Source organism: Nomascus leucogenys, chromosome 10 (genome assembly GCF_006542625.1).
Source record: "Nomascus leucogenys isolate Asia chromosome 10, Asia_NLE_v1, whole genome shotgun sequence".
Taxonomy (NCBI): Eukaryota; Metazoa; Chordata; class Mammalia; order Primates; family Hylobatidae; genus Nomascus; species Nomascus leucogenys.
Window position 1 is genome coordinate 71065851 of NC_044390.1, and position 21447 is coordinate 71087297.

The 21447-nt window shown below is 41.2% G+C and overlaps 1 protein-coding gene across 1 annotated transcript; it reads left to right on the plus strand.

The window, feature by feature from the left end:
* Window positions 1-3444: 3444 nt before the first annotated feature.
* On the plus strand, window positions 3445-21430 carry HSP90B1 (heat shock protein 90 beta family member 1). Its single transcript, XM_003269943.3, has 18 exons — window positions 3445-3675; window positions 4625-4727; window positions 5378-5519; window positions 6054-6170; window positions 7179-7510; window positions 10902-11013; window positions 11542-11661; window positions 12726-12842; window positions 14628-14765; window positions 14847-14924; window positions 15050-15115; window positions 15736-16005; window positions 16237-16482; window positions 16916-17052; window positions 20122-20200; window positions 20290-20445; window positions 20814-20936; window positions 21138-21430. Exons 1-18 carry the CDS (start codon window positions 3627-3629, stop codon window positions 21165-21167), a joined length of 2415 nt encoding a protein of 804 aa, XP_003269991.2. The 5' UTR covers window positions 3445-3626; the 3' UTR covers window positions 21168-21430.
* Window positions 21431-21447: the final 17 nt, after the last annotated feature.

Sequence of the window (21447 nt, forward strand, 5' to 3'; positions counted from 1 at the left end):
ACCTCCATAGTTCAAGTGATTCTCCTGCCTCAGCCTCCTGTGTAGCTGGGATTACAGGCGCTTACCACCACACCTGGCTAACTTTTGTATTTTTTAAGTAGAGACGGTGTTTCACCGTGTTGGCCAAGCTGGTCTCAAACTCCTGACCTCAAGTGATCAGCCCGCCTCGGCCTCCCAAAGTGCTGGGATTACAGGCATGAGCCACCATGCCAGGCCTACAAAAAAAGTTTTAAGTCAGCCAGATGTTGGTGGTACATGCCTGCGGTCTCAGCTACTCAAGAGGCTGAGATGGAAGGACTGCTTGAGCCCAAAAGGTCAGGCCTACAGTAAGCCATGATCCTGCCACTGCATTCCAGCCTGGGTAATAGAGCAAGACCCTGGCTCAAAAAATATATATTTTTAAAATTTAAATTTAAAAATTTAAAAAAAAACATATTTGCACAAGTTCTGTATAAACAGAAACCATATCTATATTACTCACCCCTGTATTTCTAGCACCTAGCATAATTCCTGGCACATACCAGGCCCTCAACATTTGCTGAAATTATGGGTTAATTAATGAATAAACCAATCAACCAACCAACCAATTCACCTCGGAGCTTGGTTCTATTCCTTAATGTTCCCTGATGCCAACTGCTTTCTTGCCTTGGTCTCCGCAGTCGGCCTTCCCCCTGACTCCCCGCTGCTGGACTACACTTGCCTACTAGGAGAGCTATCCACTGCCCTCAACTGCATTCCTTTACCAACTGGTTTTTCCTTCCGAGTTTAACTACAAAGTGGGGTGCTATCTAGTGGGGTTAGCTTTGCTCAAGGAGAAGCTTAACAACAACAACAACAACAGTAGCTGTTTCCAGCAATACATAGAAAAAAGCTAGAATTAGGACAAGGGAATCCGATACAAAGGCAGGAAACTTAATAACCATCTGGAGTGTTAGTTCTGGAGGAGCTAGGCCAAGACGGGAACTAGGTCAAAAGTCAGAAGAGGTGAAGAGACTGCAGCCAGAAACAACAAAGCTGGGAATTAACTAAGCGGCCTATTCTCTTTACAAGGTACTCAGCCGGAGAGCCAATCTTTTTTTTTTTTTTTTTTTTTTTTTTGAGATGGAGTTTTTGCTCTTGTTGCCCAGGCTGGAGTGCAGTGGCGTGATCTGGGCTCACTGCAACCGCCGCCTCCTGGGTTCAAGCGATTCTCCAGCCTCAGCCTCCCGAGTAGCTGAGATTACAGGCATGCGCCACCACGCCTGGCTAATTTTTGTGTTTTTAGTAGAGACGGGGTTTCGCCATTGTTGGCCAGGCTGGTATTGAACTCCTGACCTCAGGTGATCCGCCCACCTCAGCCTCCCAAAGTGCTAGGATTACAGGCATGAGCCACCGCGCCCAGCCCAGAGAGCCAATCTTTAAGGCACAGAGCTGATCAGACAACGGCCCGCCATCTTCTGCCAGCCTACCATTTTGTGCTCTGCCTGCCTCATGAATTCCCACCATCATCTGCAGAAACGTCTACCCACAAGCAGTGGCTCTATTTTGAAGGATATGTCTCTGTCTCAGTTCCCTCCAGGTGCAGCACCAACTCCCCACCACTCACTAGTTAAGGTGGCATTTGCAGTTTCAGAACTGGTTGCTTACTTATTCAGAATTGGAGGAAAAGGTGAAGAAGCTGAACTGTGAAATGCAGAAAAAAAAGTGAAGAAACTCATTTTTCTCTCAAAACAGAAAATAAAGGAGTTAAAATATACAAAAATGCAACTGAAATCTCTGAATGTAATTCACACTCTAGTATGCTCTTTTAAAAAAAGATGAAAGCACAGAAGCACACATAAAGCATTCTTTGTAAGCTACTCTTTGCTTACTAATAACAAATGTAGGTAAATTGGGCAGATGTAAATAAGGCACCACCACAACACGTGAGCGCCAACCACAGAGCCAAGATCCGCACACTAAATACGGGAAGTTGTAAAAGACTGTGACAGACTGTCACTAAAAAACTTGTCTTCAGGAATTCGCATGATTATCCGAAAAGATATTCAAAGTTCAATTTTGTTGGAGGAAGCAATAAGGAAGTGGGGTGTCTATGTCAGAGACGGGCGCGGGTATGCGTTGGGGGTAACGTATAGAGTAGATTAAAGAGACGTAGAACATATTTCCACAGGCACAAGTTTAGCATGAGGGACTTCCCTCACAGGAAAGACACCTGGTGTTTTATATGTCCTTCTGAACACGGACATGGTATTTCTATGAAGTTACAAAGCTGCAATCCCGTTCTCATGTGCACACAGGTTTTGCTTTCAAATATCTGCAGGTGCATCCTCCTGCACTCGTTAAACTAAGGGTTTTCCTTTTCTGTGCTAGACCCGCTTTTACCACCACGCTCTCCACCTGATTCCCAGAAAGGGTTCTACGACCGTCAGGTCACCACCGCCTTTGTACTTTATGGGGGAGTCGAAGGCCTCAGCGCTGCTCGCAATTTCCCTAAGGTGGTCGGGGAGGTCCCAACCACGTTCTTTTGTAAACCAGATGAGGAAGGCCTGGGGATTCCGGCCGCGGAAAGGCACAGAGGAGGTGAAGGCTCGGGCTGCCCAAGTGACGCACTTGCAGGCGGATTCGTAAACGCGTGCTCTAGAGCCGGAGGCGGAGCCCCCAGACTCAGACCGACCCCCCAGAACAGGGCGGCCTTGCCCGAGGCGTGAAGGCTTTCTAGGCCCGCTTCTAAAAGCTGTGTACAATGGAGACTCCTGGAATAGGCACATATCTCTACTGTAATCAGAACGAGACGTAACAGCTAAGACGCAGGACAGGGCTCTGGCAAAGACACGCTGGGGGAACGTGAAAGAAAGAGCCAAAACTACGCAGCTGGTCCTCAGAGACCAAAGACTACGATCCCCAGCATTCAATGCAGTGTACCCCTAGATCGTTGCATGCCGGGAGCTGTAGTTTCTCACCACCACCCCCGCCCCCCCCCCCCCATCTGAAAGGGTTCTAGGGGACTTTCAACCTCTCTCGTGTGTTTCTTCTTTCCGAGAAGCGCCGCCACACGAGAAAGCTGGCCGCGAAAATCGTGCTGGAATCACTTCCAACGTAACCCCAGGCATAGATGGGAAAGGGTGACGAACACGTTGCCATGGCTACCGTTTCCCCTGGTCACGGAATAAACGCTCTCTAGGATCCGGAAGTAGTTCCGCCGCGACCTCTCGAAAAAGATGGATGTGTTCTGTGCTTACATTCATTGGACGGTTTCCCTTAGAGGCCAAGGCCGCCCAGGCAAAGGGGCGGTCCCACGTGTGAGGGGCCCGCGGAGCCATTTGATTGGAGAAAAGCTGCAAACCCTGACCAATAGGAAGGAGCCACGCTTCGGGCATCGGTCACCGCACCTGGACAGCTCCGATTGGCGGACTTCCGTCTGCCCCACGAATCCTCATTGGGTGCCGTGGGTGCGTGGTGCGGCGCGATTGGTGGGTTCATGTTTCCCGTCCCCCGCCCGCGAGAAGTGGGGGTGAAAAGCGGCCAGACTTGCTTGGGGTGTAGTGGGCGGACCGCGGGGCTGGAAGTGTGAGGATCTGAACCCAGGGGTAGGGAGTGGAGGCGTCTCCTGCGATCGAAGGGGACTTGAGACTTACCGGCCGCACGCCATGAGGGCCCTGTGGGTGCTGGGCCTCTGCTGCGTCCTGCTGACCTTCGGTGAGTGATTCTGGAGGAGTAGACGTCCCCCCTCCACACACGCGGCCGCTTCTCGAAGGTTCTGGGGGCGTTGAACGTGGGAGGGGGGATCCGGGGCCTGCGGTGGGCCAAGGGACGTCACCGTTCCTCGAAAGAGGGCAAGGGGATTACGTTTATTCTCTTCTTCCTCTGGAAATAAAAAAAGAGAGCAGCAGCATCTAACTCCCATACAGATCTAATAGTATCTCGCCCGGAGGTCTCAGCGACCTCGGGGTGGGGCCTCTTTGGGGCTCTGGCTCCCCCGGGAACTGTTGAGTCCCTCCCCCCTCCCCGCCCGGAGGACTTTTTCGGCCACCGCAACCTTCGGCCATCCCAGCTTTCCCGTCCCCTAATTCCCCAGACTCCGACTCCTCACAAGCGCGTCCCTTCTTAGATGCTGGCCTCGGGACCATGAGGCCTGGGGCCAGCGGAATGGCAATGTCCGCGTGTTTGATTCGGTTTTGCTGGAGTTCGGTTCTTAACATTTCTGCCCCTTCTCATGCCTCTGGGCTCAATTTCAGTTCCTCTCGCCAGAGGTTGCATAAATCCTATTTGCATTCTGACCTGTGATAACGAAGGCCAAAGTTTTGGCTTGGTCAGTTGGGAGGCCTTGGCTCGGCCTGCGCGCAACACGTGTGGGTGTAGAAGGCCTGGTATCGGTCTGCTTAACGTTATTTGTAAATGATCGGAGACACACTGTTTAGAAGTGGTGACTGCCTCCGTATTTCAGGATCTACTGGGGACCTCAGCATCTGAACTTAAATAGATGTTCTGTCTTGGCTTTACCTTGGGTATTTAAACCAGGGAATGCAGTCTTTCATCCCTACCTCCCTAGTTAGCAACTGAATTTTGCAACCCCTACCCTTCCCTATTTGATCATCCTCCTTGGAGAAGTGTGATGTTGAAGAGTTTGCCCGTGTTAAATCTTCAGGGTCGGTCAGAGCTGACGATGAAGTTGATGTGGATGGTACAGTAGAAGAGGATCTGGGTAAAAGTAGAGAAGGCTCAAGGACGGATGATGAAGTAGTACAGAGGTTTGTGTTCATTTGAACTTACGTATACAGATAAGCCCTGTGAACCTTGTGAGTTACGGTCACTTCTTGTGTATCTCTTCTCCAAAGGTCCAGATAAAGTCTAACATCCTATTTAAATACCTGGTGAATTGTGTGCATACATACCTCCTAACTTGTCCCTAGGAGTGATGAAAACTGAGTGAATTCCTTTGAAAACTATATTGCAGAATACTAGCACCATAAACTTTCTAAGACTTTATAGAAGAGACTTTCAGTTGGATTTGTATTCATTAACTGTGTACACCCAGTAAGTTTAAAAATGGGATTTCTGTCAGTTGAACAATATTTTAAAATTTGGCCTCTTGGGACTTATTGACAGTTTTGAAGTCCTCACTGTGGAGCATAAATGAGTATGACTTTGCTTTTTAGTAGAGGAAAGTTGGGATTTTTTTTTTCTGGCAATTTTAAGAAGCGAATATTTCCAGCGCAATGTTAAAGGTAGCCTACTGCTGTGCTAACATAATGAGACGGTGTATCAGTAATATTTTATAAAGGTTTCCATTTTAACCCCCAAGACAATATTCAGAGGCCCCTGTGCTTTCATCATAAATCCTCTAGTTTTGAAGGGAACTATGCCATGCAATATTTGCTTATCTAACTGATTTCCTTAGAGAGGAAGAAGCTATTCAGTTGGATGGATTAAATGCATCACAAATAAGAGAACTTAGAGAGAAGTCGGAAAAGTTTGCCTTCCAAGCTGAAGTTAACAGAATGATGAAACTTATCATCAATTCATTGTATAAAAATAAAGAGGTAAGCAACACGTGGTTAGAATATTTTATCTGTGTATGGTGGCATACTTGTTTACTTAAATTTGCTTAATTTACTGCAAAAGTAATGTAGTATCCAAGTAAGTATGTAACAACCTTTAAATACCTAATATGTCCAAGAATTGCTGCCAGATATCTGGGAAGAAAGGGAGTGTCAGACATTTTCCTTTTCCTTTACCTCTAAATAGGTTCATGGCCTGGTAATAGTTGTGAGTCTAAGGGCAGTCACATAAACTAAACTTCTTGCATTGCATACCTGAAGATCACTGTTAGGTGAATAGTGTTACTACCCTTACCAGTTAACGTATCCCTTAATAGTTGCCACAGTTTTTTGTGTAAGGAGCTATGCCTTTTTTTATCAAAAGAGTAAAGCCACTCCTATACCGTAAGAAGTCTTAATTCCTTAAAGAGTGCTTTTATAAGGGACAGAGAAGAAATAAATGGGTTTGGCATAAAATCGAATATCTTAATGCATCTTGAGGATAGTCTAAGTGTATTCCCTCTGGCTTCCATTTAGATTTTCCTGAGAGAACTGATTTCAAATGCTTCCGACGCTTTAGATAAGATAAGGCTAATATCACTGACTGATGAAAATGCTCTTTCTGGAAATGAGGAACTAACAGTCAAAATTAAGGTAAGTGTAAGGCAGTTTTTCTTTCTTTTAAAGGAAAAGGAATCCTTAGAGGTAGAGGATCCCTATCAGTCAAGATAGGCTAGATTATATTGCAGTGGCAAAAAACCCCCAAGTCTCAGTAGCTTGAAAGTCAGCAAACTATGGCCAAATCTGACTTGACTTGTTTTTATAAGTAGTTTTATTGGAATGCAGCCATGCCCATTTGTTTATTATCTGTGACTGCTTCTGTGCTTCAACAGCAGAGTCAAGTTGTTTTAACAGAGAACATAAGTCTCCCAAAGCCTAAAATATTTACTATGTGACCCTTTACAGAAAAAGTTTGCCAGCCCCTGGCTTAAATCATTGATCACAGGCTGCCTGTGGTCTTTGCTCTGCCTCATCGTCATGCTGGGACAGAGGGGTGGGCAGCCATCTGGAGTGTGTAGCCGGTTGCCATGGTGCAGAGCAAGCTTAGAGGGTCTCATACTATTATAATTAAAGGCTCAGCCTGAAAACAGAGCTCTCCTTTACAACTCATTGGCCATTTATAACTCATTGGCCAAAACTAGTCACATGGCCTTAGCCATTCTTAAATGGAAAGTAGAATCCTCCTAAGTTTCTGGAAGGCAGACAGCCAGGAATATTGAGTGAAGAATATTAATGATCCATCACAGATTCCAAATAGAGGAATCATTCAAGTTGTTTTGTTTTCTATTAAAGAAATAGGCAAGACATAAAATTTTATTTTTCTTGAATTGTTTCTCTTCAAAGGTAACTTGTTTTATTTAGGTTAGCCTCTAACCTTTGACATTTAGGCCAGTCTGCCCATTTGATATTAATACTTTCTCAAATACATAAATTAAGATGTACACTTTCAGAAAAGGCCATAAAAAACTATGTGGAGGAAAATATCTCAGTTTAGTTTTCTATATTGGAATTGATGGGACCCAAAGCTGGTTAGTTCCTCAATATTTGTTTGGCATAATGTAAATATTAAATACAACTGTCTGGTTCTTGTCTTGCTTTTAGTGTGATAAGGAGAAGAACCTGCTGCATGTCACAGACACTGGTGTAGGAATGACCAGAGAAGAGTTGGTTAAAAACCTTGGTACCATAGCCAAATCTGGGACAAGCGAGTTTTTAAACAAAATGACTGAAGCACAGGAAGATGGCCAGTCAACTTCTGAATTGATTGGCCAGTTTGGTGTCGGTTTCTATTCCGCCTTCCTTGTAGCAGATAAGGTTATTGTCACTTCAAAACACAACAACGATACCCAGCACATCTGGGAGTCTGACTCCAATGAATTTTCTGTAATTGCTGACCCAAGAGGAAACACTCTAGGACGGGGAACGACAATTACGTGAGTATGACCGATTCCTTAAAAGAATTAATAGTCATGGTGAGGATCTTGACTCTCCAGTTCTATTCTCTGAGCAAATGACTTATTCTGGGCCTTAATTTTCCTGCCTATAAAATGAGAAAATAGAACTGTTATCACTTGAAGAAATGTTTGAGGACCTGCAAAGGACAAGGCACAAAGGTTTGTGATTGCTGTTGTACATGGAGGGTATAAAGTAGGAAATAGCAGCAGCTTCCCCAGGGGAGAAGGCTTCTTGGGTACCCACAGAGGAGGCACTGCTTGGTCAGTTTCCCAGGTTAGAAGAGTAATTTGTCTGTGGAGCATCCTGAATAAAGGCATGGAGGCACAGCATGCTCACTAGATGAACGGAGTTCTTTTCAGTGGCAGTTACGGATACAATGTGATGAACTTTTATTTATTTATTTATTTTGAGACGGAGTCTCGCTCTTGTTGCCCAGGCTGGAGTGCAATGGCATGATCTTGGCTCACTGCAACCTCCACTTCCCGGATTCAAGCGATTCTCCTGCCTCAGCCTCCCAAGTAGCTGGGATTACAGGCATGCGCCACCACGCCCAGCTAATTTTGTATTTTTAGTAGAGACGGGATGTCTCCATGTTGGCCAAGCTGGTCTCAAACTCCCGACCTCATGTGATCCACCCGCCTCGGCCTCCCAAAGTGCTGGGATTACAGGCATGAGCTACCGTGCCCAGCCAGAATGTGATGAACTTAAGATTTTCAAGGTGGTGTGGAGGATGTGAGGAGTGGACAAGGGGAGACTCTTTGGGGGGAATATTCCTCTTGAAAATATTCAAGATGACTGGTAGCAACCAGGTCTGGGGCTGGCTTGTAGAGATAAAGGGCTTAAAGAAAGTTCATGAAAGTTGTGAAAGCTGTGGAATAAAATATGTCATTTAAGGATAGTCACAAGTTTTTAAATTTGAATTAAGATCCTCTTAAGCCAGTAACTGTTGTTTGTATAGGTGAGACAGAGCCAGTGCCCTACAGTAGCTCTCGTTGCTTATAGCACTGTGACGTAGACAGGGCAGCTTTTTGCCTTTTTAAAATTTTACCATCTTGGAGATGAGGAAATTCTATTTCAGAGGTCAGTTGGCTTGCCAACTCCTGCTAAGTGAGTAACAGAATGTGCCTACAGCTTCAATTTTTTTTCTCTTAATTCACTTTTAAATTTTCTTAACATTAAGGGAAAGAAGCACATACTTATCATTGTGACCAACTTTCTTCATCCTAGAAAGTAACATTTCCTGTTCTTAGTGCAGCAGATGTTCTTTTAATGAAGACTAATTAGATGACTGCATTTTAGTACTTTTTAACTTGTGTTCCCAATTTACCTTTCCCTGCCTTTGTCACTAACATTGATATCTCCAGGTCTCATTTGGAGGCATCACTAAGAGTTATGCCCCAGTGTCCTCTCTTTTTAAGCACTGTGCTTAGGTGTTGGAGAAGGATAGGGAAATCATTCCAAAAGAAAGATAGAAAGTGATGTCCCAAGAGGTGTTAATATCAGATTGCTAAGAAACAGGTGAAATTATCTGGATATAAGCTCCATGAAGGCAAACATTTTGTTGGAAGCTCCATTCCCAAAGCTTAACACTTAATTGGCAGCCATTTGTATGAATAAGTGAGGTTAAACAGGACAGTTCCATGCAGGGAACGATGGCCGCTAACACCTATCCAGGACCTAGTTTCCATGACCATGCATATCTTTTTAAAAATTTCCTTTGCCCACTTCTTAAATGTTAACATACATTTTCTCCAAGTTAAGTTTCAGCCCTTTTCTCATTGTCCATATGATCCTTATGTAGTCTTATCCACTGCCATGGCCTCAGGTTCCATCTCTAGTTCTCAAATTTATATTCTTAGCCTAGATCAGGAGTCAGCAAACTTTTTCTTAAAAGAGCCAGCTAGTAGAAAAAAGATAAAAGAAAACAACAAAAAAGAGCCAGCTAGTAAATACTTTTAGCTTGTGAGCTATATGGTCTGTCACATGTCCCAACTCTGTTTAGCTTGAAAGCAGGCATAGACAATACATAAGGATGTGTCCCAGCCAAGTGTGGTGGCTCATCCCATAATCCCAACACATCGGGAGGCTGAGGTGGGAGGATCACTTGAACCCAGGAGTTTGAGGTCAGCCTGGACAACATAGTGGGATCCCATCTCCACAAAAAAAAATTTGAAAATTAGCTGGGCACAGTGGTGCGTGCCTGTAGTCCCAGCTACTCAGGAGGCTGAGGTAGGAGGATTGCTTGAGCCTGGCAGGTCAACGCTGCAGTGAGCCATCATCACACCTGGGTGACAGAGGTCCAAAAAAAAAAAAGTGTCCCAATAAAATTTCTAATGGGTGCAAGCCAGCTATACAGCTATATATAGCTTGCCAGCCCCTTGTCTAGGTCTCACTGCTGGGCTCCGTGTTCATGTGTTTAATTGCCTTTTAAATGCTTCTACCTAAGATATCTAACCAGCAGCTTCTACTTGTATCCAAAACTGAACTCTTAATCCCCAAATCACTAGAACATGTGCTCTGAGACCAGCGGCCTAGTCACTCACTAGGCTTTGTTATATCATGGCTACTTACTGGCCAGGTACCACTAAACTAATGAGCCTTTTGAGACAGGGAGGGAACCATAGATAGACCATTTCCCATACTTAATTGGGAACACAAGTATCAAGATATGGACTACCTACTGTGCTTAAGAGTAGGTTCTAGGCCGGGCACAGTGGCTCACACCTGTAATCCCCGCACTGCCCGGTAGAATTTTATATGATAGTGGAAATGTTCTATATCTGCACTTTTCCATTTTGGCAATCACCAGCCACATGTGACTGTTGAGTACTTGGAATGTGGCAGCATAACTGGAACTGAACTGTACATTTTATTTAAATAAGTCACATGTGCCCAGTGGCTACCATTTTGGATAGTGCAGATATAAATATAAAACAGATTAATTTTCTAGCTTTTTTAAGGAAAATGTTTTCATTAATTAGGAATAGTTATCTACAATAATCATTAGGTTTCTGGAATAACAGTAAGAGATATGAGAGTGCATGATTCCATTTTTCTCCAGAATATTTCAGTGCTTTCTTACCTTGAAAAATGAAAACAATCTATTCAGAAGGTTGGGAATATTTTAATTTTCTACTTAAAACTAAGGTTATTCTCCACTTGAGGTAATGTATAGGAGATTCTTTTTTACTGTATCTATATGTGTTACATTTTAGCTCACAAACCCTTGTTGGTGATGGAGAGTTAACATGAATAATTAGGACATCTTGGATTATACTGAACTGCTGGCTATTACCATGGTATTTAGATGAATTTATAATCAGATCTTCTAAATGTTAGGTGTTTCTAAACATTGAATTTTTCTTACAGCCTTGTCTTAAAAGAAGAAGCATCTGATTACCTTGAATTGGATACAATTAAAAATCTCGTCAAAAAATATTCACAGTTCATAAACTTTCCTATTTATGTATGGAGCAGCAAGGTAAATCTATATTGATTAAAAACTTATATGTATTACCTTGGCACGTATTTAAATATTCAACACTAAAAGAATGAAAGCAGGCCGGCACGGTGGCTCATGCTTGTAATCTCCGCACTTTGGGAGGCCGAGACAGGTGGATCACCTGAGATCAGGAGTTCGAGACCAGCCTGGCCAACATGGCGAAACCCCGTCTCTACTAAAAATACAAAAATATTAGCTGGGTGTGTGGTAGCACACGCCTGTAATCCCAGCTACTCGGGAGGCTGAAGTAGGAGAATTGCTTGAACCCAGGAGACGGAGGTTGCAGTGAGCCGAGATCGCCCCACTACATTCCAGCCTAGGCGACAAAGCAAGACTCTGTCTCAAAAAAAAAAAGAATGAATGAAGGCAAAGTGTGGTCTATTAGTTAAGGATACTCTCAGGGTTTTCTTACAAAAACCTATTTTTTGAGCTGTAATGTTATGTCATATTCTGCAGACAAAATCAGAATTATTAAACAAATGAGTTTAACCATAATTATTTCAACAGACTGAAACTGTTGAGGAGCCCATGGAGGAAGAAGAAGCAGCCAAAGAAGAGAAAGAAGAATCTGATGATGAAGCTGCAGTAGAGGAAGAAGAAGAAGAAAAGAAACCAAAGACTAAAAAAGTAAGTCTGGTTCTTCTCCCTGCATAAGATATTGTTTAACATGTATAGGCAAAATCAGGAAAACCTAAGTATGCACTGGCTGATTTGAAGTCAGCTTCAGTTCAGGTGCCAAGTCCCTGGAGCCAGCTTTTAAAATAAGGCCTTTGTTTGTATGTTGAATACATTGTCCTGTAGAAAGTTTTAAGTATCAAACCCAGGTCATTTTTATGAAGAGTTTTCTGACTTTTATATGTTGCCTAGGACTGGTGGCTTCTATGTTTGGAATTTTAAAATCTTAAAAAGCTTTCTGAGTCCTCTTTTGTCTTTTTATCATGCAGAGATTAACTATAAAAATGGTTCTCTGGCTTGCTTAGGTAGCAGACTAAGAAGTATTGATCATGGTGGTTGAGAAATATTTTTGTAAAATGTTGGATTTCTTTAAGTCATGAAATAGGAATATGTAATATGTATTTCCATCTAACCTCAAAACAAATATTTTCAAGACACATTTTTGCTAGTTAAAAATAACAATGAAGAAAAACTTAAGTGACTTTTCATCAGTTAACAATTGTCTTTTTGAATTAAATATTGAGAAAAATACTTCGCTTTTGATACAGTTGGCAGAAACCTTACTAGATAACAGGTATCCTTTGGTGCCTTTTTTTTTTTTCTTTAATCTGGAGACAGAGTCTCTGCCACCCAGGCTGGAGTGCGGTAGCACAATCATAGCTCCCTTCATCCTTGAACCTCCTAGGCTTAAGCAGTCCTTTCACCTCAGCCTCCCGAGTAGCTAGGACCACAGACACACGTCACCAACAGACAGACGCCACCATGACTGGCTAATTTTTAAAAATTTTTTGTATAGATGGAGGTCTTGCTATGTTGCCTGGACTGGTCTTGAATTCCTAGGCTCAAACAGTTCTCCTACCCTAACCTCCCAAAGTGCTAGGATTACAGGCGTGAGCCACCACACCGGGCCTCTGGTGCTTTACATAGTCTTTTGAAATCTACTGAAGCCATGGTTACTGCTAGGATAACCTTGGTGAGTGCTGAGAGAGACTAATCAAATACTATAATAACTTCAGGTTGAAAAAACTGTCTGGGACTGGGAACTTATGAATGATATCAAACCAATATGGCAGAGACCATCAAAAGAAGTAGAAGAAGATGAATACAAAGCTTTCTACAAATCATTTTCAAAGGTAAATATTGATAATTCCCTAGCTTCTGGTTATTAATGAATAGACAAAATATCACCCCATTAGTTTAATTGTATATGGTATGTGACCATGAATATGAGATGGTCCATTCTCATTTTTTCCCAGTGAGAAAATTCAAAAAAAGACCTTTAGGCCAACTATAATATGTCTACTTCTGGTTTATTGACCTAGTCATAATTAAAATCACATTTATGAACCTTTGAGATTGACATCTCAGTAGAGATGGTCTTTGAGAGTAATTGGTTTCCAGAACACACCATTTTTACTTAAGTTGATTATACTCATCACTACTTCAAAATTGCAGCAGTTATTAAAATTAGTCCTAGCTCTTGATTAATAGTGAAACTACAAAATCAAGAATGTTTGAAACAGTTTTATGGCTGTTTAAACACAATTGGTTTGCTTTTTATTCCTGTGTATTTTGTAATATGTGATTTTTTTTTAAAATTATTTTGAGAAGGTATCTTTAGGCTTCACCAGCTTGCCAAGGGTTTTGTGTGATAAAAAAAGATTAAGAACCACCTACATAGGTAGATGTGTGATTTCCACCACAAAACCCGTAAAACATGAAGTCATGTTGTTAAGTGGCTTTTAATATAATCTTTAAAGAGCTTGCTTACGACATCAAACACTTATTGTGAGATCCTATGCCTGGGAATAATTACTAAATTTATGTTTCCTTGCCTGTTTTTTTTTTTTTTTCTTTTACTGATCCCTTCTTGTAACTCTTAAGGGTGCAAAACTAGCATTGATAAAGTTTGTTTCAAGTTAATGTTTCCCCAGCAGCATTTGGTACAAGTAGTAGAATGCTCTAGTGGACTTAACCATAGCTAAATAAAACTTAATATTCTGTGTCTGTATTTGTTCTTTTCTCTATTCCATATCCTTTAAATTTCAACTCTTAAAACACTGTTGGTTCTGTCTTCACTTTTATTTCCATAAACTCTAAAGTCCTAGTGTCTATAAACTTACTTTATATAAAGCAGCTGTATTAGGAATATAATTAATGTGAGCCACACATGATTTGAAATTTTTTAGAAGCCATACAAAAAAAGGAACCATGAAATGTTAATAGTATAATTTATTTAACCCAGCATACCCCAAATAGTATTATTTCAACATAATCAATATAAAAACTAATAATGAGACATTTTATGTCCTTTTTAAAATTTGTACTGTGCCTTCAAAATGTATTTTACACTTTAATAGCACATCTGAATTTGAACTAGCTACATTTCAGTGCTTAATAGCCATATGTGTGGTACAGTAATAGATAATACAGATCAAGAGGATTTCTGACTTTGTTTTACAGGTATTTACGTACATCTTTGTAGCCACCGTTAGAGCTAAGTTCCATGGAAGAAACATGTTCTTGAGTACTTACTGTAGATCAAGGGCACACTGAAGTGTTGTATGTAATTTTGTCATTTAGGCAGGGTGGTGGTTTTCCTATTCACTTCTCTCATACATAAGAAATATAAACTCATCCATCCTTCTGCAAGTTTAGGAAATAATGTTATTGACAGTCATCATCAAAACAACCATGTCTAGTGAATTAGAATTGCAATCCTAGTCATTTCTTCACTCCACCCTTTTCTTTCTCTTCCCCCCACCCTTTTCTTTCTCTTCCCCCGCTCCTGCCAGTAAAGGAAATTTTTTTGTTAGTTAATTGCTAAATTGAATGTATACCACATAGTACATTGCTTAGTTCTTGCACTGCTTTTCTCCTGTGTCATTTGAACGACTTAAGATACCAACTTTCCACAGGAAAGTGATGACCCCATGGCTTATATTCACTTTACTGCTGAAGGGGAAGTTACCTTCAAATCAATTTTATTTGTACCCACATCTGCTCCACGTGGTCTATTTGACGAATATGGATCTAAAAAGAGCGATTACATTAAGGTGAGTTTTTAAGTAGTACATACTGCGTTTAAAATTTGTAAGTTTAATTTCCAGAAAGTGACTTTTTTTTGGTCTCTTTAGCTCTATGTGCGCCGTGTATTCATCACAGACGACTTCCATGATATGATGCCTAAATACCTTAATTTTGTCAAGGGTGTGGTAAGTATCTGAAGTTTGGGAGAAGGGGTAATTGTTGTGGGGGTCTGGCAGTGTAGAGTGTTTGTTTGGCTTTGCTTTCTTCCAGTGGTTTTATTGCTTACTGAACTTTCTTTTGCCATCTGAAGGTGGACTCAGATGATCTCCCCTTGAATGTTTCCCGTGAGACTCTTCAGCAACATAAACTGCTTAAGGTAAGTGTCTCTGGGAAGAAACTCTCCACTTTGCTGTTTGATTGGGGTTCAGAGGACAGGCTCCATTTGTGGAGTAACCAGACTTTGGGTCTGGTCCATGATTCTTCAGATGAATTTCCTTTCATTCTGGAGTTATCCTAAGAATCTGATTCTTTTACTCCCAATACTTAATAATGAAGTTTCAAACATCTAGAAAAAAATTAAAGAATTGTACAGGTCCAGGATTAACATTTTGTCATCTAGACACATAGCCACCTTTTTATCAAGGCTTTCATTAAACCTTTCCCTTCCAATACTTCCATAATTAGAAGACTCTTTAGTTTTTGAATTTAAAAGTATTTGAAAGTAGCATATTTGTTCACTTCATTTAGATGCTAGAGAGAGAGTATCAGTGAGTTCCAAGGTTAGAATATAAACATTAAGGCAATCTTGTGGCTATTTGCACGGACAGCTGAATTTCAGTCCAATCTGAATGAATAGGAGTGCTTCACCATTTCCTGCCCCTCAATAAATGGCAATAACGATCATCTTTGTGTCTTTCACGCTCCTCCCTGGGTACCTTACATTCTCAAAAGTTTGAGATTAACTTCTCTAATCAGTTATTCTTTCATTGTGTTTAGGTGATTAGGAAGAAGCTTGTTCGTAAAACGCTGGACATGATCAAGAAGATTGCTGATGATAAATACAATGATACTTTTTGGAAAGAATTTGGTACCAACATCAAGCTTGGTGTGATTGAAGACCACTCGAACCGAACACGTCTTGCTAAACTTCTTAGGTTCCAGTCTTCTCATCATCCAACTGACATTACTAGCCTAGACCAGTATGTGGAAAGAATGAAGGAAAAACAAGACAAAATCTACTTCATGGCTGGGTCCAGCAGAAAAGAGGTGAGATGAACTTGTAAGTGTTGTCAGCCATTCTGGAAGGTAGCTAGGGATTTATAGCCAACTCTTGAGGGGGAGAAAAGGAAAACTTAATTGTGTAACTGGAGTAGTTATAAGGCCTGGTCAGTCACTGACAGGAAGATCGTTTATATGTATAAACATAGCAGCTGCTAGGATAAACAAATACACCAGGGCCAGACTTGGAAAACTTTGTGACTTCTCTTAATTTTGTAGGCTGAATCTTCTCCATTTGTTGAGCGACTTCTGAAAAAGGGCTATGAAGTTATTTACCTCACAGAACCTGTGGATGAATACTGTATTCAGGCCCTTCCCGAATTTGATGGGAAGAGGTTCCAGAATGTTGCCAAGGAAGGAGTGAAGTTTGATGAAAGTGAGAAAACTAAGGAGAGTCGTGAAGCAGTTGAGAAAGAATTTGAGCCTCTGCTGAATTGGATGAAAGATAAAGCCCTTAAGGACAAGGTATTGTGGAAATTACAAATTGTGGAAATATTAGTATCTGCATTTAAGAGAAAGTTATTTTGCCAACAAATTAAGCTGCAGCTGGTTACTTTGTAACCATTAGAATGGTGAAAATTTAATTAATGTAATTAAATTATTGGGAGAAAGCTTAAAACTTTCGACAGTAGTTTAATACTGCTTTGTTAATAACTTAAGTTGTTACAAATTAAATTTTATATGTTTTTAAAAGGTGGTATTTAAACTTCTGACTAAAAAATTCAGATTATCAAGTAAGTGCCCCTACAAATTCTCCTAAACCTTAAGAAAAGCTATTTTTATGACCTGCTTCTGTGTTTATGATCTTAAGTGATAAAGTCTTAGACAGTTGAAATACAATTGCTGAATGACCTTACCTGTTGATACTAATCGATATGACTTGATTTCTTTTCCTAAGATTGAAAAGGCTGTGGTGTCTCAGCGCCTGACAGAATCTCCGTGTGCTTTGGTGGCCAGCCAGTACGGATGGTCTGGCAACATGGAGAGAATCATGAAAGCACAAGCGTACCAAACGGGCAAGGACATCTCTACAAAGTAAGCATCCTCAGGAAAGTCCCTGCCCGGGCATTGCCTCTTACCCAATCTTCATTTTAGAGATAATATCAGCTTCAATACAAAGAGTAAAATTGCCTTAAATGTCTACCACTGTCTACTATAAGGTAGACAACAAGTTTACAAAGGGATTTCTCCTACATTCGATTGAGAAAGAAAAGGTCTTTGACTCATGATTTTATGATTTTATTGTATTTGATATGTAAATGGGAATTTTCTTAATGTTGTATGCATATTGTCTTTACTTTTGCATTGGATTATATGCTTAGCCTAATATCTTAATTTATTTTACATTTTTAAATGTAATAAATAGCTGCACATGAGGTTAATGACAACATTCCTCAAGTGAGTTAAGTCCATTTCAAATCACGTCCCCCACACCCCCAAGCATTAAATTATGGGTATCCAGATAAATGTCTCATAAAGTAGATGGTACAGGACTTGTGAATTAACAGTATTTGAACTCAAGGGCCTATACCTGGAGGTATAGTGAGTCTTTGGTACTCTTTATTTTCAAGAAATATAATATTTCAAGTTTATGTTTTAATGTCACAGCAATGACCTTGAAAATGACTTCTCCCCCTACTTTTATTCTCTCTTCTTTCACCTGGAGTATGTTTCTGATATGCTGTCTAGTCATCATCCTTTTTTTCCCAAGGCCTAGCTTAAGGATTCTTTTTTTTTTTCCCCTCTGAGACGGAGTCTTGCTCTGTCACCCAGGCTGGAGTACAGTGGCACGATCTCTGCTCACTGCAACCTCCGCCACCTGGGTTCAAGTAATTCTCCTGTCTTAGCCTCCCGAGTAGCTGGGATTACAGGCACCTGCCAGCACACCCGCTAATTTTTGTATTTTTAGTAGAGACGGCGTTTCACCATGTTGGCCAGGCTGGTCTCGAACTCCTGACCTCGTGATCCGCCCTCTTCAGCCTCCCAAAGTGCTGGGATTACAGGCGTGGGCCACTGCGCCTGGCCAGGATTCTTCTTCTTAAAGCCTTTTCTCACAAATGTAGTCTCCATTGTTGTCACAATTCTAAAATTCCGTATGTCTTTTAACTATAAATTTCATGCAGAGAATAGTGTTCTGTTTATCTGATATCCCATTGCAATAGTACAAGGGCCTTTTAAAACATGTCCACCTATTAATTTCAGGAAATGATTAATTAACAAGAAGTTACCTTGCATTCAACAAACATGAAGACTTACTATGTCTATGCACTGATGGTCACAGGTAGACATAACTCCTGTCTTTTGTAACATTTAGGCCAGTGAAAATGACAAATCAAAGCCAGGCATGGTGACTCACTCCTGTTGTCCCAGCTACTCAGGAGGCTGATGTAAGAGTATCAGTTGATTCCGGGAGTTCGAGGCTGTAGTGTGCTCTAATGACACTGCACTCTAGCTCTATCCTGGGTAACATAGCCAGACTCCATCTCTTTTTTATTTAAAAAAGAGGGAAAAAAGCATGTCATAACCTGAGCCCTACATAGATAATGTGTACACCAGGATAGGGAAAGATGTGGTTCCTCCCTGTCCTCAGAGCTTTAAACTAGAGAAGAGAGAATAATCACAACCAACAGTAAAAAGCTAAGGATTTTGAAGGTATATTCAAAATGCATTTGGAACTGAGCTCAGATAAAAGAAGTTAATTTTTCTTGGAATCATTGGCGAAGGCATTGTGGAGAAGGTATTATTATTGGAGCACAATCCAGAGGCCACATAGATTTTTCTGAACTTGGGGAGGCAGAGCTACAATTATGGTAGTAAGAGTAAACTAAGAGGGAACAAACAGGACATTAAATCAGTTCATCTGTTCAGCAGTGCTCCAGGTACTTGGGACTCATCAGTAAATAAAACAGTTCCCTTCATTTCATTTTTCATCTAACCATGTCCACTTGCTCCCCACCCCGCCTCCCCGTTAAAAGGGAGCAATACAGGCTGGGCACATGGCTCATGTGTGTAATCCCAACACTTTGGGAGGCTGAGGTGAGAGGATCACTTGAGGCCAAGAGTTCAAGGGCAGCCTGTGCAATATAGTGATGCCCTGTCTCTATAAAAACCAAATAAGGAAACAATGCAGTCATCCCTTTTTGTCCATGGGGTGTTGGTTCCAGAACATCCCATGGATACCAAAATCCACAGTCAAGTCCCTTAGGTAAAGTCGTGCCATATTTGCATATAACCTATGCACATCTTCCCATGTACTTTAAATAATCTATAGATTACTTTTAATACCTAATGCAATGTAAGTGCTGTGTAAATAGCTATTATACTATATTGGGTTTTTTATTTTTTTCTTGTTTTGCCCTTTCTAATATTTTCAGTCCGAGGTTGATTGACTCCGCACATAAAGTGGACTGAAAAAGTACAGTCATCCCTAGGTGTATGAGGGAGATTGGTTCTAGGACCCCTGCCAAAATCCACAAATATTCTAGTCCCCCAGTCTGCCCTGTGGAACCCGTGTACATGAAGAGTTGGAGCTCTGTGTGTGTGGATTCCACATCCCAAGAATATTGTATTTTCTTTTTTTTTTTTTTTTTGAGACGGAGTCTCGCTCTGTCGCCCAGGCTGGAGTGCAGTGGCGCAATCTCGGCTCACTGCAAGCTCCGCCTCCTGGGTTCACGCCATTCTCCTGCCTCAGCCTCTCCAAGTAGCTGGCACTACAGGCGCCCGCCACCACGCCCGGCTAATTTTTTGTATTTTTTAGTAGAGATGGGGTTTCACCGTGGTCTCGATCTCCTGACCTCGTGATCCGCCCGCCTCGGCCTCCCAAAGTGCTGGGATTACAAGCGTGAGCCACCGCGCCCGGCCAAAAATACTGTATTTTCTATCCGAGTTTGGTTGCTGAACCTGCACATACGGAGGACGGACTGTATTTATTGGAAAAAAAAAATAGCATATAAGTTCAAACCTGTGGTGTTCAAGTGTCAATAGTACATTTTGATTTTTTTTTTTTACCAAGAGTTGTTCTCTGTAATTATGAAAGAATAAGGGAAATGTATGAACCCTAAAATTGGATATGTTTTGTTAATGTGCATTTTTATCTCTTAACAGTTACTATGCGAGTCAGAAGAAAACATTTGAAATTAATCCCAGACACCCGCTGATCAGAGACATGCTTCGACGAATTAAGGTAGTATTACAGCAGTCCTCTTGCTTGTCTTTTAATTTGAATACTTTGTATCTTTTAATATTAATCTAGTGCATCTTCTTGCATCTCAGGAAGATGAAGATGATAAAACAGTTTTGGATCTTGCTGTGGTTTTGTTTGAAACAGCAACACTTCGGTCAGGGTATCTTTTACCAGACACTAAAGCATATGGAGATAGAATAGAAAGAATGCTTCGCCTCAGTTTGAACATTGACCCTGATGCAAAGGTTTGTATCCCCAACCTTCCCACAAAGGCTGGCTGGCTTTCTTTGTTTCTGTTCCTTCAGAATAGGCCTCTCATGATTGAGGGATGTAGCTTTGAGACATTTGCCTAATTTCTACCTTTTGAGAGAATTTTATTGAATGTTTGAATCCCTGTAGTGTCGGGAACTGCACTAGAAACTAAGTCCTCCTTTTATGTCCTCTTTCCTTTTTGCCTGACTCCTTTTGTTAGCTTGGCTGTTCATTCTAGTTGGAGGATTTAGTCTGTGGTTCTGAATAAACAGAAGTGACATTAATTATGATTTTATACATTTAAATGAGCAAAGTGGAAATAAATCCAAGGCATTAATGGGCCCATAAATGTTGTGTTTAGGTGGAAGAAGAGCCCGAAGAAGAACCTGAAGAGACAACAGAAGACACAACGGAAGACACAGAGCAAGATGAAGACGAAGAAATGGATGTGGGAACAGATGAAGAAGAACAAGAAACAGCAAAGGTATGGCAAATCAAGAACGTGACTTGCATTTTCAGTTCTGGCAAAGTTAGGACAGAGTTTTAGTTCTGGCAAGGTTAAGACTGTGTAACTTATAGAAGTCAGACTGAGCATTTAAATTGTTTATTTCATGCACAAACCTATGAGCTAGGTTTTTTTTCTGCTAACTTTTAATACCTTCTGGGTTTTTTAATTTATTTACAGGAATCTACAGCTGAAAAAGATGAATTGTAAATTATACTCTCACCATTTGGATCCTGTGTGGAGAGGGAATGTGAAATTTACATCATTTCTTTTGGGAGAGACTTGTTTTGGATGCCCCCCAATCCCCTTCTCCCCTGCACTGTAAAATGTGGGATTATGGGTCACAGGAAGAAGTGGGTTTTTTAGTTGAATTTTTTTTAACATTCCTCATGAATGTAAATTTGTACTATTTAACTGACTATTCTTGATGTAAAATCTTGTCATGTGTATAAAAATAAAAAAGATCCCAAATACTCAGTGTCTTGACTGT

Coding starts and splice junctions, on each gene's coding strand:
- HSP90B1 (XM_003269943.3), top strand. CDS start 3,627: ATGAGGGCCCTGTGGGTGCTGGGCCTCTGCTGCGTCCTGCTGACCTTC. Junction 5,520..6,053: donor CATTGTATAAAAATAAAGAG/GTAAGCAACACG, acceptor GCTTCCATTTAG/ATTTTCCTGAGAGAACTGAT. Junction 11,014..11,541: donor TTTATGTATGGAGCAGCAAG/GTAAATCTATAT, acceptor TTATTTCAACAG/ACTGAAACTGTTGAGGAGCC.